We start from the raw sequence: 26393 nt of genomic DNA, 5'->3' as shown, positions 1-26393 counted from the left end.
ATGTCGTTGCCTCTCAGGAGTTTAAAGTGTCTGTCGCCGGTCATGTGCCAGTGTAAGGTCATCTGCAGCAACCGGACCTTGTCGCTCATGTTCGGCTGCAAGGTAAGACCGGGGGGTGGGGGGGGTAACGGCGGTCCGGTAACCACACTCCCCCCTACGGCGTGTTCTTTTGCTCATGTGGGGGTCATGCTCATAAATGGCCGATCTCTATTACGCAGACCGGGAGGCGGCATCGTTGGCAGCTTCTCTTACCCTGCATGTTAACAGGGATTCGATCAATGACATCCTCCTCCTCCCCCACGCGGCACCGAGACGGGTTTTCCACGCTCCTGAGTTCACGCGCGGCTCTGTGCGTCCTATAGGCTGGCGTTTTCGCGACCTTGGAGGACGCACTGTCAGTTTACAAGAAATAAATATAATATTTTCTGTGTTGGTTATTGAACCAATCCATTATGCCAGCGTGCGGTTTTATGTACTGTTGAGTGGGTCATGGTCATTCATTCATTCATTCATTCATTCATTCAGTCACTCTGTGCTTCACCTCCCTCCTATAGCTTCAGGTGCTTCCAGGATGGCAGCTCATTGGTTCCTCCAGCATTCAGACAGATTATGTGTGTGCAGATTCACAGCTAACATTTAGTTTCGTTTAGTTTTATTATTTGACTTAATGCATTTTGAAGCGTTATCCTAAGAAACGGGTCAATAGTTCTGTTACGTCTCATCATCCATGGCTATTTTGATCTTTTGTCGACCTGTAAAACAGCTGGATAACTCAAATGTGGATATTTTTAATCCTGGTTCACTGCTGTGCTTAATGTTGAGTGTTATCAATTCAGACAATCCCACATGTCCCTGCTCCTGATTTATAACTTCCTCTGTTTCTCCATCTGACACGACACCCTCCTTTTAGATTCTCCTAAATCTGTACAACAGTGACCACATTACTGGTCACTTCCCTACAGGTGATCCTCCAAGGTTATTTCATTTCATAACCTTTATTCCCAAACAAAGCAGAGCGTCAGTCATCTTTAATTCAGGAACTTGATTAAAAGAATCTTTATGTGCTTGGAAGTTCAGCAGTGTTTTAATGTGCTCTTTGATGCGTAATGCTCATCGATGGCCTCGTAGCATTGAATCGAGATAGACTGCCTCGCGGACGTTTGTCTTTAAGTTCTGCACCTATACTGAAGGCCGTACAATGTAAACTAGCATAAGGAGAGAGATTTAATGGCAGCAGAGTATTACTGTGATGAATGATTTACAACTCACGGATAAGTGAGCCTTCATCTCAGCATCAAGATCGATGATCACCACACCCTGGGAATCAATGCTCAGATGTTCTTACTGGAAAGTGGACAGGGATACGACCTGCTGTCACTCATCGCCATTATCAGCCAATCAGACGGTAACTGATACCAAATCAGAGGTGCTTTGCTTTACTGAGCTGCACATCTGTGTCCTTACATGCGAAGCACTCGTTTACGTTTGATCTTTGTCGTATAAATGATGCTTTGATCCTCGCATCCAGCTGTGGGTTCGACCTGTTTGTGTCATCTCGCTTCATAAGGAGTCGCGAGACAATGACAGTAGCCTCAAAGCCACGCAGAGGAAGCCCTGTCCAGGCAGCCACCTTTAGCATGCCAAGCTGCTCTTCCCTGCTTATCAACCCTCCAACATTGCTGCTGCTAAATTGTGTTGAGGCTGTGGGATTTAGTTGCACACTCATCGTATAAGACCTACAGCACTGAACAGAAATGGGCCTGTAGAAATATTATCTTTAAAAGCCATGCAGAATAAAATAAAAAAAAGTAATAATCTAGATGTTTCTCGCAGTGAACAGTTGTCTGACTGATGAGGGCCGTACGGCTTTCCTGCAAGAGACCCTGACTTATTTGAATGGACTCAAATATTCAAGCGTGCCAGCATAAGCCAGTGCAAATGTCAAAATCACAAGAAGTGAATCTGCATATTATTTAAAGATGGGTTGCCTTGTTTCGTGGTCATACCGGATGAACCTGGGGCATGCATGGGTGGATATGATCGTCTTTGCTGCAGCAGCACCTTTTTTGATTCAGGCCGGCTGGATTCATGCATTAAAATCTCTGCCTCGTTGCAGCTTTAAGCATTCTGCCCCTTGGTAAATGTAAAGGCTGTTGTTGTTGTTGCAGCACGCATACCGGTAGCTAAAGGACACGCAAGCTCATCAAAGTGTTGTGGCGGAAACACCTTAGAGCACAAAATGAAGTTAGCGTTGGCAGGAGATGAGCGAGTTTTCTGTCTTCGGAGGATTAAACAGACATGGAAAAAGCAGTTTGACTGGTGGGTGCTGGCTGGCAACACCAGTTGTGAATTTGTGATGATACAAATGAGATGAAAACTGTGTTTGGGGTTTGGCACTTGAGAGTGAGAATCAACTGAGAAGACAAAAATGACTGCATTTTGATGTGCTGTGGTGGTAAAGCTAAAATGACATTTTCTTTCTGGTTTTAAGTCTATTAATTATTGAATTATTTCTCTTTTGTGAAAGTTTGTACAGGAATTATCTATAGAATACAATAAACTAATGCCTGATGAGTTTGTAGATAGCGATGATCAGAGGTAGCTTCAAAATTAAAAAAATATTCTGGATTACCAGATTTTGATTTTTCCTTGAAAAATGTGTTTCAAGAATATCATTCTGTGCAGATTCACTGAACTGAAAGGCACAGAATGCAAACTAAATTTCACCGCAGTTCCTTTCAGCAGAGCTGAGAAGCTCCGCACAGAATCAAAGCCTCACACAATAATCACTCATTTAAAGATACAAATGTCAGAAGTGATAAAAGCTCCTGTGAGGATGTGCATGAGATTGTTGACCTGTGATGTTTACCTGAACATCCTCTCATGTTTCTCTAACCATGTAAATGTCATGCGCTTTTGCAATGCACATTTCTGTGCAAATGGCACAACTGAGAGGTGAGGTTAGTTTTGAGTCAATTACCTAATGCAGCGTACCGGTAATTTAACAAGAGCCTTGAATGGCAAACTGAGATCACGGTAGATAGCATTTGATATTTGCTCTACATTAAATGAACTCCTCCAACCATTAAAGGCACAGCTTATTCAGCCACTCGGTATGCATTTCAGATTATAGCACACAAGGGCCGACAACTGCGGCTATAAATTGTGGGGACTCTCCTTATATTGACCTTTTATAACGGTGTATTTCCTTAAAGATGTTCTCTAATCCTTCCATGGTGATATACTAGCCCAATAAAGTCAGAGAGAGGGATTGTATTGTGCTAGTCTTTTATTGGAGAGGTGATTTAGTGAACTGTTTGTACCGGTAGAAGCGGATTTTAATTGTTGGAAGCTGTTATAAACCACCTGGAGGGCCCCCAAGACAGCAAAATGTATTGACACGATGCCCAATTATGTTTATTAAAGTAGACAATACCATATGATAAATCCAGATGTGTTGTGTTAATTCTATAGCGGGCATGGGAATTCATGATATTAATTGCAAGAATGGCTGAACTGAAAATCGGTCAGCACTTAGTAAACTAATTAGTCTTTTTAACAATAGTGCAGTCCATTCAAATAAGACATTAATATACATGTGTGCATCCACCATGTCTGTCTGCAGGCACAATGCTCACCACCGCCGAGCACTAGCAGCCGTGCTAGGCGGTGCAAAATACCTCTGAGAGGATGACTCGTCAAACTCAATTTTGACAGCTCCAGGTCAAGAGGTCATAATAATTAGCATAATATATGTCATACTATTAGAAAGTGTAAAATCGTCATATATATATAATGTTTTATAAATTTACATAATTTAAGCATGTGTGAAATTGGTGTACATTATGTTTTACAATTTAACTCTTGGTTGCTCAGTTGTGGTTGTTTAGTAAAAAAAAATAATAATTCTGAAACAAAAGGTTAAAAAAAATCCTCATTCCTCACCAGGGTAGTCTGAGTCAGGTCTCTGTTGGAGAGCGCCATGTTACTGTGTCTGCTGGGTTATCTGTCTTTGTTCTTGCCATTGTGGTCTGAATAGAAGCCTCTAGTGGTGGGGTTTGGACCACATGGCCTCTCATTTGGGGCCTAGAGCAAACTAGCGAGCGCACGGTCAGTTAAGTAGAATTACATCATATTCTAGTCGATTCACTCCTGCAAAAAATGTCCTTCTGATAACTGCAAGTACAATTATCCACGTGAGAACAGCTGCATTACATGAATGACCAGTGGCACCAAAATATGTACAGAAGCAGAAGAAAAGTTTAGAAGAAAGTCGTCATTTTTGAATGAAAGTCATCAGAAAGACAAACGATAATGACGTCATTTTGTTCGCTTGCCTTTGCTCTCAGCACTCAGAACTGCCCGTCTGCATTGTGGATGTTTTAAATTGGTGGTGTAATACCTGGAGCACCAGGTGAATGTAGCGATGAGTAACGACGGGGAAATTGTAATGACCCGCAATGCCAAGTTAATCATCCCGGTGCTAAATAATTACATTCCCAAATTACAAAGTGACAAGCGGCGCTCCCAAAGCATTTTTTTTTACTTCTCGGACTCTCAGTTGTGTTTTTATGCTGTTTTTTTTATTATTATTCTGAGCATTGTGACCAGCAGTAAAACAATCTATACCTGAAGGACACTGCAACATCTAAACCATCACTGCCCCCACCAGTGGAACAGAAGGCAGCATAAGAGTTGGTCATGCGGAAAGCGGGGGGGGGGAGAGTTGAGACCAAAGCGCCGAGGTCTACGTTTAAGTGGTTCATGTTATTTGCGAATCTCTGTGAGGTTTATATTAATTTGGGGGGGGGGGGGGGTTCTCTTTTTTACTTTTGAGTTTATGTATATATTTAATATTGAGATGAGTCACTTGACCTGTAGTTTGGTTGTTTTCGGTTTGCAGGTACATAACGTTTAATCTGTGTTTACACGCACCTCTGCTGCACTGAATGAACAAAAATCATTTGTTCCTGCTTGTCAACCTGTAATTATGGAACGAGCCTGCCAGCGATTCTTTTTCTTTCAGATCCATCTCCACGCTTCTGTTTTCTGCTTCCCTTTGTTGGGATTTGCTTTTTTTTTGTTTTGTTTTTTGCGTTTCATTTTTTACCCTTCCCCATCACTTTCTCCTTTATCGTCATCTCTATTTCACTCCCTCCCTATCTTGCTGTCTCGGTGTAATATGATCCAGGTCCGGTGCTGGCAGCTCCAACTGTAGCGCCGCAATCTCTGCTGTGGTTGCTAGGCAGCCTGTCTGTGACAGGGATGGGTGATGCACCCTTTCATCTCTAAAAATCGAGAGGGCAGAGTGGCGGAACTGGTCATCGGGCCTTGAAACAAAATTCATATGATCTCTCCAAATGGTCTCCTTTGGCAGAATGCAGTGCAGCACAGAATATTCTACGCCTAATGGCCTTCAGGGATTTTGGATTTGTAGCAGAAGGACAAGCGCTAACCCACCGGACTGTGCGGGAGCTCTCCACAGTGCTCCAGCCCACCTTCTGATGTGTTGCTCATGGAAAATGTCATGCAGATTTTTTGGGCCATCACACCTAGAATGAAACCTACCATGTGTGGCGAACACTGTGGGCTGCTGGCAGGGCCTGGTGTGGGATATCAGTAGGAGACGAAGGTTACTCAGAAGAAGCCGCAGGATCTCTGACCACAGCCATTATGAGTCACAGCTCTGGTTGGTCCGGTTGAGGAGGACGGGCACTTTGCTCAGCATAGAGGGGCATTCTTTGCTTTTGTATTTGTGGGCGTCACACATTTTACACTTTATACAATGTTTGCATAATGCAGTATGTGTATACTGTATACACTCCTCATACAGTCCTCTTGGAACTAATATCCGTGTGTGTGTGTATGTGTGTGCATCTGCAGAAGTACAGGTACCAGGATGAGGAGACGCCCCCCTTGGAGCACAGTCCAGCACATCTGGCTTCAGGGAAAAGTGCTGAGATGCTTCACATGAGTGACAAGAACCTTGCTGCCATGGAGGCGATACATGGCTATGCACCTCACACACACATCTCTCCTGTTAAGGTAGGACACGCACACACACACACACACACACACAAGTCTAATGAGAAATTAAATTCTAAATTCCAACAAAATGAAAACAGCTGTGAGAAGGAAAGACAAGGAAATAACATGAATACATCCATATACTGTGTGTGATACTTTTTTTTTCTTTGGCACTTTCTCCGCTTTTCCACCAAGTTTTATGGAAATCTGTCAAGCTGTTAAGCAACTGATCAAAACCAGGAATGTTTTCTCAACAAGCAAATGTAACCTGAATTGCTATATGTATTGTTATTACACAACAAGCAGGTGACTTAAAAAAAAAATTCCTGTTAAGAATTATCAATGTTATCTCAGTTATTAAGGTCTGGTTATAAGAAATGTAATTATAACTCCAAAAATCATGGCTTTATCCGGCTCCAATATTCTCTTGATCAGAATGAGATTAATGCACAATATTGCAGATTCCAGTTCAAACACAAGAAAGCACAAAAATCAGGTAGCCTCAAAATGCGCCTCCGTTTTTTTGCACCATCCCTCGCTCGGTTATTTCACTCTCTCCCTACCCAGCAGTGTTGTCATCATGTTTAACTGTTGTTGTTGTTTTTTTCATAAAATACCCTCACAAAAAATTCCAAAAGTTAAATAAACAGATTCTTCAATCCCACAAAGTGTCAATAAAATCCGTGAAGTTTTAGTGTTATCCTGCTAAAAGCCAAAATCAACACGCAAACAGATGCCGGTGAGAACATGACCTGATTATATAGAAGTAGCTACCATGGAAGTGAAACACTAACTTAATTTGCTTAATTACCATCTTACTATTAATGTAGATACTGGGTCTCGAATTCTGAGCTCAGTCACCAGGCAGGTTTCTCTAAATGCCGTGTTATTGGTTCATTAGAACACAGCATCAATTATAACTTTTTATTTAATGCGATAAGTAATCTTCTAACTGTAATTCTCCTACGAGCACTTTGATGGAGGATGCAACATATTCACGAAGAAATCCATCCCACTGCGTCTCTATGTTTCATACCAGCTTGATGCCTGTTTGACCACAGATGTGGGGGTAATTTGGTATCAGAGCTTAACAGCAGGAAGATCAAACTGCAGACGGGCGCGAGACGGACTGGATGATGTACTCTCATGAGTCATTTCAGGATGTGGTCAGAGACCAATTTATCCTAATCAATTATAACGTGAAACAGCTGCGATGCTTCCGATTCGCACGCTGAAATGCAAACACTCGTTGATAGATTTGTGAATTAGAGATAATTCAGATGAGACTGGCAAAACTTCCCGCGTACATGGAAGGCACCCGTAAAATCTAATTACAGTTTGACAAGTTCCGCTGATGCAGGATGACGCTGAGCTGATTCTGATCAGTGCCTCAGACACTCGGGTCACGGATGTGGATCGTCATGCAGGAACACAATCTTCCGTTAGAGCTCCACGGCAGAGACGGATCCAACACGAGAGCTCCTGGTGACACAGTCAAAGCAGACGGCTGACATCGGGAGGAATATGAGCAGAGCCACGTTGCATGAAGTTGCACTGGCTGTAGCTACAGATGCCAAGCAGGTGTAAACTATAATGCTCACTCGATAATCTGTCTCATGTGTCCACGTCTGTTATTAAACAGCCTCAGTGGCTATTAGGAGATCGCAGACGTCGCTCCTGTTAGGGGCGGAGTGTCTGTCTAACCTCACGTGGTGGGAGTTAGCTGAAATCCCCAAGGACCGAATGCATCTGCCGAGATGCTCTACAGCAGGGGTGTGTTGGTTTTTATGTTTCTGACTCTGCTGCTTCGTCATATGAAAGCGTGACGCCAGACTCCGCCATGCTGTGAAGGGTTATAAGCGGAAATGTGCCGTATTATCATTCACTGCTTACGTAGACAATATGTTGCAATACTGTGACGTAGAATCAAAGCACGAAAGCAGTTTTAGAAAGAGCAGATGTGCGATTTTCTCCCGGCCTTTCTGTGATTTCTGTGATTCCCCTTCTTCCAGTCTAATCTGTCGTCCCCCCCGGCACATACCAAGGGACAGGGACAGTAATTAATTATTCACAGCTGATGGGTGCACAATTTATTACAGAGTATCTGTGCCAAGTAGTAATTACATTTTAAGTAAGATGTTCTGATCTAATGTTAGACTACACATCAATGGTCATATCTCAAATTAAAATCATCGTGCTACTCGGTTAACTAGTTTTAAGTTTATATAAGCTCCATTTTATTTCTTGAACGATTTTGTTCGTCTTGGGTTTTTGTTTTTGTTTTGTTATGTTTTACCCAACGTTCCTAAGATGCATGTTTGTTCCAGTGGTGGAGGGAAGCTGGAGTATCCGGAGAAGAACCCATTCAGACACGGAGAGAACATGCAAACACTCCACAGAAAGGCCATGCTGGGAATTTAACCCATGCCCTTCTTGCTGTGAGGCAACAGTGCTAACCACTACGCCACAGTGTCCCTGCACAAACATTAACAGCAGTTTGGGATGAACCCTGTGTGCTTGTTGCACGTTGCCTGTTTTTAAAGTGTCGACCTTTTAGCATTTAACCTCTGGTGGCGTTTGTGGCAGACGATTCACAATTATAATTTGTGATAAAACAGTAACAATGGCACCTTCAAGCGTCACAAAATTCTGCCTTGAGGGTATTTCTCCCATCGCATAAAAGGGAACATGTTGCTGTTGTTCAGTGTTCTGGGAACAAGGATTGGCCCGATTTCTATTTCTGGAATACTGCCATTATTTATGAACAGTTGTGTTTTGCCGCATGAAATGGAACCAAATGCAGTGTGAAATAAAAAAAAAAGATTGTGGCTTCACTTCATTCACAGTAAATTGCTTGCATCATTTTACGTAGGTGCTCTTTATCTTTTACATTTTAAGAATATATATATATATATATATATGTTAATACGTGTATTAAAAACTCATTCCGAGGCTGGCGGGTCGTCTAACAATCACGGTTGAAGGTATTTAGTTTGTCACCCAGGCAGCCTCAGCAACCATAATCATTCATCTATTACATACATTAAACCCGTCAGGAGGGACACGCTGCTAATCATCATGCTACAAATGAAGGGAGGAGATTTTTACTCCTTGGAGGCGATGCCGTCGAAAAGAGTTGTTGACAAAGATGGTGACGATGGTGATGATGATGAGGGTGGAGGCTGCTTATCTGCCCTCCCTGTCAACTCTTGTACTAGTATTACCTCCTCACACAGTAGTAGTTTTTCGGTTTGTGCGATTGTGGCTCTATTCCTTACACTGTGGCATGGTGCGTGGCGAGTAAACATGTAGTACTTTCTCACGCTGCTGCACTTTCCTTTCCTGCACTCCTCTCCCTGCTTGACTGGCAGCAGTCAGACTGACTGTGTGCGCTTGATTTACCTCATTTATCTGCAAGGAAATTCTTGAAGGGTTTTGTATGGTTAAATATTGCAATGCTACACGTTATTGTTTAGCATTCTACATCCACTTCACACCCCTCCACAGCCTCTCAATGTGAAAGAAACAAAATCCAAATTCATTCCGGTGTTTACGGTGGCTGAGTCTTCCTCCAAGTTTCATGGAAAGCTGTCGAGTGATTGTTTTTCAAAGTCCAGTTGAGAGTGAAACAAATTTGGTGGAGCTATTAATAGGAAACTATTTCTGCATGAGAAAAATAGGAGTGGGAGCTCCAGCTCAGTGAGATCCATTCTGATATAACAAACATAATAATCCCCCTGTTCCTTATTGGTTAACTGTTTTTTAGTAAACTGAGTGCTGGGTCATAAAAACAATTACTATGCTATTTCTTTTCTATTTCATTTCTTTTTGGTATCTATAATATATCTTTAAAATATACCGTATCTGTGAATTCATATACTCGCACTAACGGGCCAAAGTATGCTGTACACTTGCAGGTGCATGAATTCCAGTTTTCAGTTATGCAGATTTTATGTTATGCTTTCTGTATCCCATGTTTCTGGATGGCACACTGCTGAGTTTCATAAATATTTAATTTGCTTTTTCTTTTCTTTTCATATTTTCCATTTGAGGTTCTGGAATGAACGGCTTTGTCTTCTTCTGTGAACCCAGATGTGAATATGTGTCAGTCTGTACCCGCCGCTCCCCCTTGCATGGCCTGCACAGTTACCCTCTCCGTTCTGTTTTGCAGCCTGTGCTGATGTCTACGGGACACACTCCAATGTACACCTCTGCTGTTTCCACACTGGTAAGATCACAGCGATCCGTGCCAATCCTGATCCACGCTGAACGTTACCGCCGTCGTTATCCATTATCATCGTCACTGTCCGTCTGATTCTGGTGTCTTCATTTCCCATCTGTACTGGATTTGGTGTCACTTAAGGTGTGGTTTCCCGTTCAAGACTATATTATCTGCAGAGAATGAGATCTTCTTCTGGTGATGCGAGTCTTCATACTCATTGTCATTGAAACGCCTCGATCTGATTTGATGTAATTGTACTCATTGATTATTGTTGAGCCTGAAATCACATGGTTGGAAGTGAAAAACCATGACACTTGATGTACTCTGTTATAATCATATATGCCCCCTCACCTCAGCCAAGTGAATGTATGAAAGTATTTGCAGTGTAGGTCCTGTTTTTGAGTAAAGAAATAATTGTGCCAGCATTTTTCTCTTGAATTAGTTTTTTCATATGATATATTCACACAAAAATATACCTTGAAATTGGAAAATCAACGGTAAACGACACGTGAAGGTGCGTTGGGTGCATTCAAAAGCTGGACGTGATTGTCTTGCAGGACAGGCTGAGGCCCGTAGGTGTCAGTGTTGGGCTGATTGTTCACAGCGACTTCCGTAACCTTGAAAAATGGCTGTGCTGCTTATTTTTTCAAAGCATTTTCATGATTAGACAGGTTGAATTAGCCTGATGCACCATGAATAGCTCCAAAGATTCTGTCTGCCTTTCAATGTGGAAAAGAAATATATAAAAAGGCAGAATCTATTTATAATTAACTGCCATAAGTGATTCCCTCTTACAGCATCAAACGAAATGCAATTTATAAACATCTGTAAGTCTGAAAGCAAAAGCTTGTTAAAAGCAAACTGGAATATAATTCTTTTTAAAGGGCAACGACGGGAAGGAGTGGAGTATTCTTGTTACTACGGCGCTTCTCATCTTAGCCCGTTTCCCCCGACCTTGAACGCACCGTACCGAATAGAGCCTGCCTGTAATTTGTACAAATTAATGTGTGACATTCTGAACTCAATAGCATGACGTCATCAGTAAGAGAGAAGTGTCTGTGCACAGAACACAGAAGTACTTCACTCTGCACAATTTAATTATCTCCTAAGTTATCTAGTATGTGTATTACAGTACGTGTGTATGAGTGTCGTGTTTGTCACCGATGTGCAGGCGGTGCTGTCGGTTGCTTTTAAAGGTGTGCCGTTTTGCCGGTACTCCTCTAACCGGTGTTGATTTATGGGTTGGATTCTCTCTCGAAGCATTCGAACAGAGAACTTTTTATATCGATCTGCGCTTACATTAATGAGCCCTCTAACTCTTCCACTCTATATGACTCAATAAGCCATCATGCCCTCCTTTTACTGTGGGACTACAGAATTTGCTGTGACATAATTTTCCATTTTCCATCGCTTTGATGAAGGAACAGGAAACTGTTGTTATTTAATCGTTGTTTTTGAAGAACAAAGCTAATGAGCATAAAATCTTATATCTTATATATTAGTTTTGCATTACGGGTATTTCTCCTCTGCAGTGAATCCCACTGTCTTCTAATCCAACATTCAAGCCTCACATGAATACATGAAAGAGGAAATCACAGAGAAGTTTGTGACTGAGGACGAGCCAGTGAAAATACCACAAAGCCCTCAGTAAACGTGAGAGAGCACACTCTCAGTCACTCCTTATTTAGATTCTTATGAAGCATCCAGACAAGGATATATTTGTTTTTTGTCCCTGCATGTTCACTTAAAAAGATCACATTTCTTGAGCTGTAAATGTTGCACGACACATTTGCCTTTTCTCTACCTGCTGAGAAGTGTGACAATTAGCGGGTTGACTGAGGACCCAGGACCTGCACAGATTATATTACACTCTGTCTCCTCTAATAAAAATATACTTCTATCCTTCTCTTACCTTACTTTCTATACATATTATGTTTCCACCAAGACAAGTGTCTCCAAGATGTGTTTGACAGACATGAGCGTTTTTGATGTAAGGATTAAATTCCTGTGTTCTATATCCTCTCTCTGTTCTCGTCCGTATCTGGTCTCTATCTTCTCTCCTACTTTTCTTTTAATAAATGTTTAAATACGTCCCTGCAGCTTTGGTGTAATTACAGTGCAGCAGCAGCAGCAGCGCATCCTTTGGGAGGCAGAGGGGAGAAAGGAGGACGAGAGGAAGAATAGGAATGCCAGGAGAGGAGAAAAGAGCTGCGAATGGTGAATGATAGTGCGGTCGATAGCGAAAGGCTTTGCAATTGGAATCGAGAGAAATGCAAAAACAAATATTGCAATATAGACCTAAATAAATTACAAATATATATATATATATATGTATGAAAAATCTGAAATCAAGTGTCAAGCTACATATTCCCATTCTCACTGCTTCTACTAGGTTCAAGTTGCACTGGTCTGGTTGACTGACTGTTGATCTGCAGTTTCCAGGCCTCAAGTTCCTACTAAAAAAAAATTCAAGTCACTTTGAGCTGCTTGTCCATTCATTTCAGCCAGAGAATAGCCTTCACGTCGCCCGCATCGACGCTCTGCAGCGAGACAGCAGAGCAATCGCCATAAAACTTTTCCTGCTCGCTCCTCTTTCCCTGCGCAGCGGGGATGGGAGGGGGGTGCGCTGCGTTCTCGCCGAGCACAGACCGGCAGCAGGGACGCGTTGCTATCGCAGTCCACTGCCACCAGATCGACGATGGATGGAGGAGTCTCTGTAAAAGGCTTATTTTTCTCTGGACGATTTCCGAGGAGAAGACGACTCTGTGAAATGACGAGTGGCATTGGCGAGGAGTAATTTTATCATTCAAGCCTGTTTTGGGGGATAATATTGGTCTTCCTCCAGTGTTGAGGACACTGATTGGCCTGAGCTTTTTGTATCAGAAGTGCATGCTATCTTTGATGTTGGTAGGAAGGCAAACATATCTTTCAACTGCATGAGGATCTCTGGATGCTCTGTGGGCTCTGATCCACCTGTTATGGGACAGCCTAAACCTGACGGCCCATATTTCAGGGTTCCTTTTGGGAATTTTTTTGAAAAAAGAAACTTCTAGAGTGTGTTTTGACTCTGGTGGAGAGACATTTGGTGTGGACGTCTGCTGTGTGGGGATGTGAAGAGGGCGGCGCTCCCAGCATCAGTTGCGATTTGTAGTTTGACGCTGAAGGAGAATGCTCACATCGGTGTGGCACGCCAAAAAGATGGGCTGCCGGTTCCTTAGCGGTGTTCGGAAAGCCAAGAAACATCGACGTCATAAGATGGTAGGAGATCATCATAAAACGTGTCTTTCTATGATTTTAACTCAGAAATAGGAATTTGCTTTGATTCTCAGTGGCTTTGAGATGTTTGATTATATTATTGTTATGGTACCAAGATTTCTATTGCCTCTGTATATGAAGCTAATATAGTAGCTATGGCTACACCCAAGATAGTACCGGATTCATACTCGGTGACAGGAAGTAATCAAATCTGGTATTATAAATCAAATCCTGCTCAAGCAATGTGTGTGTGTGTGAGTTTGTGTGTGTTTGCAGGATGAAATGTGCCTGATCTTGTCGCAGTGTGTAGGGTAATTATTTTTGTTCCACATGAAACCGCCATGGCCCTGTAATAAACTGGCAACTTATCCAGGGTGTACCCGGCAGCCGCCACCTCTAGCCAGCTGGGATAGGCAACAGCGTGAAAACCCACGACCCGGATTCACATCAATGACTGAAGACGAGCTGCTTGTCTCGTCTTCAAGAAGATAATTAACGAATGAAACCAACATTTATTCTTCTTTTATTCATAAAATAAAACCTGGAAAATTGACATGCTGATTTTCTAGAACCCAAAAGAGACAGCTTTAAATTTTTTGCACACAACAGGAAAGGATAAAACACAGCAGTATTATTGGGGCTACTTTACTTCCTATTTCCAAACGGGTCATGCGCCCCAGATGAACGTGTACATCCGCAGAGGGATGGCTTCAACAGAGGGTGATCGTTTTCCGGGATTTAAATTCTCTGTATTCAGCTGTTGGTGTCCCTTGTTTCCCTTGGAATTTGCATATTCCGGCACATACCATTCTGCAGATAGATTCATCAACAGGCGAAAGGGCCCTGGGTGCAGATGGATGGTCGCGCGCTGCCTCTAGACATGTGACAAAAGGACCAGTTGGCTGAATAGGTGGTGCTGAAATAGAGGTGGGCAAGTGCGGCCAAACATTGTAAATCCTAACAACCCAGCGGTCGAGTGACTTGACAGAACAGAGAGAGGGAGAGAGAAGATGCTGTCAAAATCCCTTCAGGAAAAAACCGCCTGCACAGGGCTTACATTTCTGCTGGCGATGCTCATTATTCCTGTCTCTGGATGAGGAGGAATTTGACATAATGTTCAGCAACATGGCCCGATGGACAGCCACGCGGCTCAGGACAGGTCAGGCACGGTTACAATTGGGCCGCGTGCAGTATAGCTAAGCATGACATGTTGAGGGGGCGGGGGGGGGGGGGGGGGGGGTTGTATCGCCTTTACCTCATGTGGACGACACTCTTCTCTAAATCAAAAGGGGAAAAAGAGGAGGGCATGAAGAAAAGGAAGGTTGTGGGGTGAATAGCCAGCGTTGGCGTGTTGACGTCTGCGTCGATGTAAATTGGATTCATAATGTCTGTGTCACTTTCTTCCTGATGGGTATTTACTATTCCACGTCAGTGATGCTGTATGACTGAACTGGCGTGGCTCTGTGAGGCGACTCCTCGATGTTCACTGTGCTGTCTGTCACTCAGTTACTATTTCCTCATCCTCATTCCGATTGTGCCGAGAGATCACCATCGCTACGTGTCGTCATGGTGCCGCACTAGTCTGAGAGGTCATGTTTTGAAACAGCTGATGGCCAGGAAGTCGCTACAGAGCCTCTGAGCTCTAATAACAGCTCTCCGGCTGTGCTCTGTAGCCCTTTCTTTTTCTTTTTTGCCATTATACCCTGATAACGTTTCTCCTCTCTGCCTACAGGGAACTAATGCTCCAGTGGTGGTGAACGCCGACACTCTCGATGGCTCCCCATACGTAAGCGCCGTGTTTAATCTCCCTATTTTTGCATGGCGTCCGGCTCAAGCGCACGACTTCCTTCCTATATAGTCTGCATCATCGGCGATCATTTTTACCTGCATCCGGGTGGACCGTCGCTTTTTGCTTTAATCTGAGGTGTTAAATGTGACTGCTTTTCATGTCAAATGAGGTTTCTCTTTTAGATACAAAGAACAGAAAATAACTTGGGCGGGGGGGATGAAAGCAGATCAATGCCTTGAAGATATTCTCAGAAACTGTGAGGCATTAGAATAAGAGGCCCGCTTCCATCGCAGACTGAAGCGGCTGCAGACTGCAGCACAGAAAGGTTTTTTTTTTCTAGGTCAGAACCAAAACAGTGAAGTCTGAAGCGCTTTAATTCCCCCCTCTTCCTCAGGGACCTCCTTAATTGCAGAGGTATAGCTTATGTACTCGAGCGACGCCGTTCAGCCAGAAGGCAAATTAGTCATGAAGAGCAGTGCAGCTGTTATAGGCCATGCATGCCACACAGAGCAAGTCAAACAGAAGCAACAGTAACGAATACACTAACCCCCCCCCCTCCAACAGGTGAATGGGACAGAGGGGGAAATCGAGTATGAGGAGATCACGCTGGAGAGAGTGAGTCTGACAACGCTTGATGCGTTTTACATGTTTTGCCCTCCTTGTAGTTCGGCCATATTTGTTATGGATCGTGCTCTCTGCAGCAAATCAAACACCAATGATGCCAATCACTCTGTCTCATCTGCTACTGCAGGGTAACTCAGGCCTTGGCTTTAGCATAGCCGGAGGAACCGACAACCCTCATGTGGGCGATGACCCCAGCATCTTCATCACCAAAATCATCCCAGGAGGAGCCGCAGCTCAGGACGGTCGGCTGAGGTGAAACCATTCAGACACGCTATGAGTTCATTCTGTTCAAGTTAGCGATTCAGGCCAGCAGCAATCGTTTTACTACCATCAAGCTCGCTTTGGAAAAGAGAACGAACTAGAGCTTTTATTTTTATGTACTTTTACTGTTTGGATTTGATGTTCATGGGGTTCAACGTTTCCGCGCACAGTATTTCTGTTCCATTTTTCAAGTCAATCGATAAATATTTACATTAACTGTTGAAACAAGAACATCTGCAGCAACAAGACTACATTGTTCAAAAATCAATGGTAACAAAATGACGAATGTCAACCTCAGGAGTTTGGGCTGTTTCTCCTTAAGAGCCTTTTGTCCACTTCACACTGAAATAAGTAATCCCAGCACAGAGACTCCGTCTTCTTTGTAGATGGCCTATAAATGTCCATCTGGATGGACTGCAGAGTTTAAGACAGGCCTGGAGAGAGCACTTATATTAACTGTGGGTTTTTCTTTTCTTGGCCTTTACTCTCTGCCATGTGCAAGAGCTCTCCATTATATGTGAAAATGAATGTCACTCCTCCTAATGGAAGGGAGTTTAAAGCCTAATGGTATGGAGTTATGTTCTATAAAAGCCTGCCGTTTGTGGGTGTTAAGTCATGTTGCTTTAAGGCGATGATGATTCTTATCAGGAGTTATTCAGCCACGTCCATAATATGTATTTAAAAAATATTTAAAAAAAATCAGAATAAAGACTTGCTGATTTGTAACAATTTAATTAATTTGTATTTTAAAGCTTGTATGTACGCTCCTACGTGAAAAAGACAATAAATGGATGCTATGGTGGTGAAAGAGTTGTACAATAGCTGCCAGAATAAAAAGAAAAAAGTGAATAATGTGTAAAAGGTGTGATGATGATTTTAAATGGATGTGATATGGATGGATGCGATGTGGATGGGTGCAATGTGGATGGGTGCAATGTGGATGGATGCAACGTGGACGGATGCAATGTGGAGCAGGAATCGTGATGCGATTAGTAGTTTGTGATTAAAGTTGGAGGTGAATGAGGTGGCAGAGCTTCGCATCAATCTGGCGCTGGAATGACAGCTGCCATTAGCAGAGACAGGACTGTCTCACAGAGGTCACGACAATCTCTGATTGGTTTAACAGGAACACCGACCGGCTGGAGCACGAAAAGGAGGAGAGACGCAGTTTGAATGTAGAGTAGATTCCCAAACAATCTTCCAGCGCTCACAAAACTTTTGTTGCCCTAAAACTAAATAATTACTGGTGGCCGTAATAATCAATTTCGCATATATGAATGGAAAATCTGTATCTCTTCTGGAAACAGGCTCTACTTGGACTTTACATTCTCAGCATGCGTTAACAAAGAGCTCTATAATGCAGCTAAAGCTAGATCAATGGCTGGAGGATTCTGCTCTCATTAATATGGACACTGAGATGCTTGGGGGGGTTTGACTTCTTCTGACCTCTTCTGGTGAAGGATTATAGAGGTTTTGTCAAGCGTGGACTCCACACATGATAAACAGCCACCTGGATTTTACATCACAAAAAGCTCTGTTGTATTTCCCGTCTCTCTCTCCCTCTCTCTCTCTCTTTGTCTCTCTCTATCTCTCTCTCTCTGTTCCCTAGTGTGAATGACTGCATCTTGTTTGTGAATGATGTTGACGTGAGGGAGGTGACACATAGCCAGGCTGTGGAGGCTCTAAAGGAGGCAGGTGCTATCGTTCGCCTCTATGTTCTCCGCAGAAAACCAGCGGCAGAGAAAGTCACAGAAATCAAACTCATCAAAGGGCCTAAAGGTACGCAGGAGAGCAGCCGGTCTGCAGCCTCCAATACTGCAGGACAGAACCACTTGTGTGTGGAGTTAAGGATCCTTTAGATCCATATAGATTTATCTAACAAACTTATCTTGTACTTCCTTTGCTCGGTTTCTGTCTCCCTTTTCTCAGGTTTAGGTTTCAGCATTGCAGGAGGGGTTGGAAACCAGCACATACCTGGAGATAATAGTATCTATGTCACCAAGATCATTGAAGGAGGAGCAGCTCATAAAGATTGTCGCCTGCAGATTGGGGACAAGATCTTAGCGGTCGGTCACTCATGTGATAAATATCAGTGTACTGAGTTATACGCCACTACAGTACAAATATGCATCACTGACAGACTCACACGCTGAAATTTTATGCACACAATCACACAAATCTGTGCATACAAAAAAGCATGGAGGTATTAAGAACCATAATAAATTACATCTGTAATTTTCAAGGCATGACTTTATTTTTTATCATTAATTTGTTAATTGAAGTTGTTTAAAGTATTCCGTCTTGGAAAAATACAGCTACGATTAAATTTTCCACCCAAGGCTACACAGATATTGAAATTATTACAAATGTGTTAGTATGCGTTGAGTGACTTTTTCTCCAGCGGAAAGGCAAGCAGGTCACTAATTAAAAAGTTTTGAAAAACAATAATTAGCGTACTTGATGCTCATGGATTTTAATTTTTTTTTGTGTAATCAAAAGAGTTATATTTGTATGCAAGTATTTATTTAATTTGTAGTAATTAAAAATTGTAGTATCTTCTTGACAGCCTTGAAGGGAATTCATGAAGGGTTGAACAGAGTCTCAAGTAGCTTTACTGCCATCTACTGGAGATCAGGGTCACAGCACCTGACAGCAGGCTCCAGCACATCATCCTCAAAATGGAGTTTGGTGTCTGATAATAATGGAGCTTTGTGTCTGAGCTAATGCTGTAGTCTAAAGTGTGGCTCCTGCTCATTATTTGTTATTAGTATTAAAAACACATTTCACGTATATGGAGTTATTTTCTAAAGTCCCGTCCAATTAATGAGCATTTTCCTTAAGACCTGCACGCAGTGCTGATAGAAATGATCACTGAACATATACAATCACATTTGTCGTTTATTTGTGCAGCGTCGGGTTGAAAATCTGATTGTTGATGGACTGCTTGACAGATTTTCTGTACTTCAGATTAGAAATTAATAATAACAAGTATTTTGTGGTGCTTTTATTTTTAGTGCTATCACAGTAATCGTAATTGTGTTTCTCATTTTATTGTGATAAAAAAAAACAGGTTAACAATGTGTGTCTCGAAGATGTGATGCATGAGGATGCAGTGGGGGCTCTGAAGAACACAGCAGAAGTGGTGTACCTCAGGGTGGCCAAGCCGAACAACCTGTTCCTGGCCAACTCCTATAACCCCCCAGACCTCACCAGCAGTAAGACCCTCTGTGCAGCCGGCACACGGCTTTGTGCTGACTGTGTGTTGTGTTAAGAACATAAAACCACAATAGATGAGAGATTGGTGCAGTTAGTCTAAATTGAAGTACAGAGGGAATCGTTTATCTTTATAAAAAAAAAGAAACTGAAGTGTTCAGGTTCAGGATTTATTTTCCCCTCAAGTACATTTCGCTCTTGTATTGCTTTACAGGTACTCTTACTTGACTTGAGTATTTATATTTTCTAATGGCTATCGTTCTACTCCACTTCCCCATTTTAGTTATTAATATTTTTTATCAACATTTGGTCAATAGAAAATGCACTGATATCCCAAGATAGTCCGTTTGGGATGTACAATCGATCATCGCTGCTGTGTACAGTACCTGCCCGGTGTATAAGACCGCTTGTGTTTGTGCGTTTCCAGCATACTCTCACATGGATACTGAACTCAGCCACACCAATTATCTGGGGTCGGATTATCCTCAAGCGCTCACTCCCACCTCACCCAGTCGGTTTTCTCCCATCCTGCACGGCATGATGGGAGACGATGACATCCCGAGGTGAGCGCCGTTTGTTCAGCGAAACATTTATCCTGTAATCTGCTGTCTACTGATTAATTAATTGTATAGTAGTACTAGTAGTAGTCAGCAGTGGTATTTGTACTATACCAGCACTTATATAGTGCTTGTTCTTCACCTTCGTGGTGCCCAAAGTGCTTTACAAAGCCTCACATTCACACACACACTCATACACCAATGGGCGGCTGCTGAAGTAGCAGCAGCATTCATGGAATGTTTTATTGTTTAATTTCATTTCATTTTGTTTAAAAAGTGTTGGAAAATGTTATTGATAACGCGATTGCTTTTGCCTCCTTTGTCTCTGGTCCAGGGAGCCTCGCAGAGTTCTGATCCACAGAGGCTCCACAGGTCTGGGGTTCAACATCGTCGGAGGAGAAGACGGAGAGGGGATCTTCATCTCTTTCATCCTGGCGGGGGGGCCGGCCGACCTCAGCGGAGAGCTGCACAAGGGCGACCAGATCCTCAGCGTAAAGATGCATTTAAGATCTCACACATCAATGCATGTGCACATGGACTCTGAGCAAGTTCAGTAAAGCTGTCGTCCTGCGCGTGCGACAGGTGAATGGAGTGGACCTGCGCATGGCCACACATGAACAGGCCGCCGCAGCGCTGAAGAACGCCGGCCAGACGGTCACCATCATTGCTCAGTACAGACCCGATGGTAAAGCCAGCAGCTGTCACACACGCCATGTTTCTAATGCAGGACATATTCTTCAGAAGAAATTATGCCTGCTGAGATATTTACATTTTGATCAACTTCAAAACTGTTTTTTTTTTTTTTTACTCAAATTGCCATTTCAAGTCAGCTGTCAATCATAATGCGCTTGACGAATGGTTCGACCTTGCACCCTCTGCTCAATTTGATCATGGCAGAATATTTCAATAAAATCAGGACGACATTTTGTCCACGGGCAAAGAAATAGCTTTTAAGTTCTTGACTATTGACCATAACCACAGAATTGTTAATTCTTTCATTAGCTTAGCTGCTTGCATATTTTCTTGTTGCCTGGCAATCCATGACATCATTTAACCTCACGGTAAATCATTCAAGTTAATTATGTGTAATGAGGCTTTACAGATTTTACATTTGGGGAAACGGCGGCACTTACAGATCGCTACTCCGGGCCGATCTCGACAATGGATGCGTTTTCTTCACCAGACAGCCTCATCGTTTTCACCTTGGTATAAATATCGCAGCCGTAAGCCACTTTACATAGCGTTAAAAGACGAGGGTTTGAACAAGTCGTTTTGATACAGAACGACTTGCGGCTAGAAGATGAAACCTGGTGAATGTTGGTAAGTATCAGCCCTTCAATATATTTTCACCCAATCTGACCAATCACCTGCCTCTCATCGTGATGCATTTGGTGCTTATCAAATGGTGCTTCTTAATGTCACAGCAAAGCAGGAAGTTGGTGCAGCGTTGCTCCTGAAACTAAGATAAATCCCTCGATGCTGATGCTCATTGTTGGTTATAGAAAACATCGTGCTGAACTGTAATGACTGGAGTGGATGTCAAATTTGATTTGTTTTCTATTATTTACAAAGCTTAAGTGTGTTTTTCCATCCCTTTAAAATTTGATAGGGACATTTGCTGTTCTTACAATGTTATGAGGGCTAATAGGTCCAATAAATAACTAAATAATGTAGATAAACGAGCCATTTCTGCCCACCTCTAAGTTATTCAAGGGACATTGACTTGAAATTTGTATTTTTTTATTTGATTTTTCGAGGAATATCCAAGTTCAAGATCCTATACTGGTTTTGGGCGACAAGTTGGGCTGTCTGAACCAAAATATTTTGTATTTGTTTGTTTCAGAATACAGTCGTTTTGAGGCCAAGATCCATGACTTGAGGGAGCAGCTGATGAACAGCAGCATGGGCTCTGGGACCACGACGCTGAGGAGCAACCCAAAGAGAGGCTTCTACATCAGGTCTCATGCACAGAGTAGAAATACTCTGCACAGATATAACAGGGGCCGAGCGAAGGATGCAGGTCATCCTCTTTATTACACTGAGCAACAGTGATCATTATTACATGTTTACGCTTGACTGTTGGCTAATTTAAATCAGGTAGATGATGGATTGTTATACATTTATGTGGGCTTTGATGAGGGAATTGTGTTTTTTTTACTGCTTGTAGAGAATTTCTTAGAAAATTTTATTTCAATAAATTGGCAAATGCTTCTACATTTGCAGACAAGGCAACAATTTGAACATATTTAGCCACAATAAATGACAGACAATGTACTCTGTTAAATCTGGCATTTGCTAGCATCTGTTTTAGGGCAAGGAATCTTTTGTAGGGGGGCATTATAACTGGATTGATCTGCACTTATTGATCTTTTTGTAGCATTGCTGTCAGTCATTCAGTGAAGCCAGTCATCCACTAAAGTGCTGCTGTGGTGCCAACAGTTGTTTTTAAATGTATGAGCTGGTGCCAAGCCTGATGAAGTGGTGGAGTGTTGAAAGTAAAAAAAAAATAAGATTCATTGACACCAGAAAAGAAATGCTGAGTTAGAAATACTTTGTGCAATATCATTGAAACAAAGGGTAAATACTTCAAACAGCCTCGTGGGTGGCTGGTATCAACTTTCATGTTAAGAAAAATGCATCCACTTTGAATTTCCCAATCAGCGTCAAGTCTGTGCGTCCATCCAGTATTTACCACCTAGAAAACAAAGTTCATCTTGATTCGGACTGCCTCCATAAATAATCAACACTAATCAAGCACTGTCATGACACATGCAATGCATCATGCAATGTTTTCAGACATCAGGTACAAAGGTTTCATTTTAGAGCTTGAATTATTAGAGCCTGATTTGAATGCTATCGTCACCCAGGGCTCTTTTTGACTACGACAAGACTGCAGACTGTGGCTTCCTCAGTCAGGCGCTGGGCTTCAGGTTTGGTGATGTGCTGCATGTGTTGGACTGCGGGGATGAGGAGTGGTGGCAGGCCCGTAAGGTCAGCCCCCAGAATGAGGCTGAGGAGGTCGGCTTCATCCCGAGCAAGCACAGGTCAGACACACTGTGAGTGAGAGTTTGCGGGACATTATTTATCACGTGTTTTCGAAATTGCATGAACTCCATGATTTAAGTTTTCTACAGAATATAATCATTGTACCGTCTTTCTTAAATCTGCAGGGTGGAAAGAAAAGAGTGGTCTCAAATTAACACCAAAGAGAGGGTACGTTCACTAACCGCCACTGTTTGAATGAAGCTGGTTCCTGCTATGTAAATCTCTGCTCTTCTTTCTTTTGCAGGACCATGGTCGAGACAGCTTGAGCACTCAAGGTAATTACAGTAAAGGTACCATTAACAAGGCAAGCTACATTTACATATTAGTGACTTTATCTGACTACAATTAACCTTAACTCCACTAATTAGAAACGGGAGCCCAATTTCCAACCAGTTTCTTTATTTGCATAAAACTAATCTACATGTTTATGCATTTAAATGGAAATCAGACGCAGAAACCGGTTTTGCATATCGGTGACAAGATGAATAACTCCATTGCACGAGGCCGTAGCATCCTGAAAATGTATTAAATGCCAGTACAAGAGAAGTTCCGATCCCATTCTCATGGCCGTCATCTCCAAATGCCTCACTGCCAATTTGTGGACATTACATGGACAACTGCACAATGTCCTCCAGGCTGCAGTCCATCGCTCACCTCACCTCCAACAGAGTCACATGGTTACTGTGAGTAATTCCAGTAACAACGTCTTACGTATTAGCTGCGACATTTGAAAATAAATTGTTTCTCTGCACACAAACGTGGGAAGACGTGCACACACACACACACACACACACAGACATAAATCTAAATGTCATTTATAATTGTGAAAAGAAATTTGTCTGAATGCCTCTGTGTTCTGTCACCAGGGAGAGATAAAACCTCACACAGTTATGAGACAGTCACCCAAGTGGAAGGTAAGGTCATAAAAGAAAGAGATTATTTAAGACTTTTATATTAAGTAAAAAAAAAATCCACTTTCCTGAATGCTCTGCTTCTTCTTTCTCTCCTCCTCTAGTCCATTACGCGAGACCCATCATCATTCTGGGCCCCGTAAAAGACAGGATAAATGATGACCTGTTGTCTGAGTTCCCTGATAAGTTTGGATCTTGTGTCCCACGTAAGTAATTACGCCGTCAGTCACAGAGACTGATCCAATCTCTGTATTTTATTTGATGTCACCAGCGCCACCAGCAGCCGTTTTAGGCTGATGCCTGCGTAACGCATCCCTCCCGGTGAAGCCATTCATTTAAATGAACGTGATTAAAGAGCTTCAGAGTGGTGTGAGTTGATGTGTTGCTAGAATCTTCTATTTTTCTTTTTTTTTTTTTTTCACGTCCTTCGATTGACAGACACCACGCGGCCAAAGAGGGAGTATGAGGTGGATGGACGGGACTATCACTTTGTGTCGTCAAGGGAACAAATGGAGAAGGACATTCAGAGCCATCGGTTCATCGAGGCGGGCCAGTACAACAGCCACCTGTACGGCACTAGTGTGCAGAGTGTCCGCGAGGTGGCCGAGCAGGTGAGCAACAGCATGATGAAATAAGAAATAACAATCAACAGCAGTGCTAAAATTCATTTTAACAGTTCTTTATAGTAGCTAATTTAATTTATTTTCTTGACTACTAATTGTTTGCACTGACATTATAATATTAGATGCGAGAATATCATTCAGATGTGTCTCTATTTGAGATTTTTTTAAAAAAATGAGTTCCATCCCGTCATGGATTATTACCTAATTAACTTTCGGTGTAATAGAAGCCATTGCTAAGAGGATGTGCCTATTAATCCTCAGCATTTCTTTTCCCTTGCATGTGTGCTGGAGTAGCAAGGGAAGCACTGCATCCTGGATGTATCGGCCAACGCAGTGCGTCGACTACAAGCAGCTCAGCTCCATCCTATAGCCATCTTCGTCAGACCCAAATCGCTGGAGAATGTCTTGTATGTAGCACAAATGCTCTTACGTCATACATTTCAACGCTGCCGATACGCCGCGTCGTAAATCAATGACAACAGAAATCACCGCGCTCGAATGAGGGCTTGGTTTGACTTGTTGTTGTTGTTTTTTACAGAGAGATCAACACTCGTCTCACGGAGGAGCAGGCCAGGAAAGGGATGGACCGAGCCCTAAAACTTGAACAAGACTTCCTTGAGTGCTTCTCAGGTAAGAGAGACGCCGCGGGAGGCGTCTGTTTGACTACAGAGCACAGACATGATGCGCCAACACTGAGCTCACATGCAAACTGCTACTGTGTACACACTCTGCATTTGCTTTCGGATTTGGCTTTGGACTGTTGGACTGTAAACGTGAGCTTGTGCAAACGTGTTTGCAATCTGCCGTGCACTCGTTTGCTATCTATAATCTATATGATGCGTAGCAGTGATCATAATGATCTTAACAAAGAGCGTGGAAACAACAGATTGTCCATATGTTCAGTTCATTGCTGGAACTCAGCGAATGATGTGCACACACCTCAGTCACTTTTCTTGCGTCTGATTGGTTAATTCCAAGTAATTCTTACGATGGATCAGACCTTCCCAATAAAGACGCGCTTCCCCTCGCCGCGCTCCTGACAGAGCTGAATAAGTCAGGAGAGAAAATGAATGTCTCTTAGAAGGAATTTGGAATTTTAACATGCAGGAGACACATTTGGGGCAAATCACAGCAGTCGACGGAATATTAATATGAGATCTTTCCACAAATCCAGTGGCGTCTACGCTTTATAACAAATCTGGAACAGCTGCCATATTTGACATTTCATGATCCAACAAGAGAATGTGTGTGAGAGTGAATAAATATGTGGGAGACTTTGTAGAAACGCATGCATAATAGACACTACCATTGTGATTTCTCACAATATTACGGATGCACGTGGATGATGAATTTGTGTTCACATTAAATTATTTCTCACAGTGACTAACATTCTCCCAGTCTTTCTTCTCCCCCTAATGATTCTATTTTTCCTCCTGCTCCTTCTCCTCTTTTCCCGACGCTACTCTCTCCCGCTCACCCTCCTTTCTTGCCGCTTGCAGCTGTTGTGGAGGGAGACAGCTTCGAAGAGGTCTACCACAAAGTAAAGACAGTGATCGAGGAGCAATCGGGGCCTTACATCTGGATCCCCACCCGGGAGAGGCTGTGATGCTGCACGCGCCCGTGCGCCCGCTTCCTTCCCAATCGCCAACCGACACCACCCTTCACCCCCCCCCCCCTGCAGTCAAGCTAGCCTCGCCTTCCTGTCTACCCTCCAGCAAAAGTCAGCGCTTAGGCAATCACAGTGAACGACACAGAGACAAACACGTACGAAGACAGACAGAAGCTGAGACGGATTCAGAAAAGGACCGAGCGAGGGCAGAGGATGACACCAAAGGGGGGGAGACTCAGAGACAGATGTCGACACAG

At 42.8% G+C, this 26393-nt stretch overlaps 1 protein-coding gene across 1 annotated transcript; it reads left to right on the top strand.

Annotated features, from left to right (window-relative positions):
• Positions 1-26133, top strand: LOC137900515 (disks large homolog 4). The gene is made up of 22 exons (XM_068744615.1): positions 1-102; positions 5884-6045; positions 10199-10255; positions 15237-15290; positions 15858-15908; positions 16045-16169; positions 17788-17957; positions 18108-18244; positions 19249-19393; positions 19819-19954; positions 20283-20439; positions 20531-20633; positions 21792-21906; positions 22816-22992; positions 23119-23161; positions 23238-23268; positions 23860-23907; positions 24009-24110; positions 24343-24515; positions 24822-24934; positions 25066-25157; positions 26027-26133. The coding sequence occupies exons 1-22, from the start codon at positions 1-3 to the stop codon at positions 26131-26133; spliced, it is 2400 nt and encodes a 799-aa protein (XP_068600716.1).
• Positions 26134-26393: the final 260 nt, after the last annotated feature.

This window comes from Brachionichthys hirsutus, chromosome 10, assembly GCF_040956055.1.
Source record: "Brachionichthys hirsutus isolate HB-005 chromosome 10, CSIRO-AGI_Bhir_v1, whole genome shotgun sequence".
NCBI lineage: Eukaryota > Metazoa > Chordata > Actinopteri > Lophiiformes > Brachionichthyidae > Brachionichthys > Brachionichthys hirsutus.
This window is presented reverse-complemented; position numbering and strand designations above follow the sequence as displayed.

Coding starts and splice junctions, on each gene's coding strand:
- LOC137900515 (XM_068744615.1), top strand. CDS start 1: ATGTCGTTGCCTCTCAGGAGTTTAAAGTGTCTGTCGCCGGTCATGTGC. Junction 17,958..18,107: donor ACTCATCAAAGGGCCTAAAG/GTACGCAGGAGA, acceptor CCCTTTTCTCAG/GTTTAGGTTTCAGCATTGCA. Junction 24,935..25,065: donor AAATCGCTGGAGAATGTCTT/GTATGTAGCACA, acceptor TGTTTTTTACAG/AGAGATCAACACTCGTCTCA.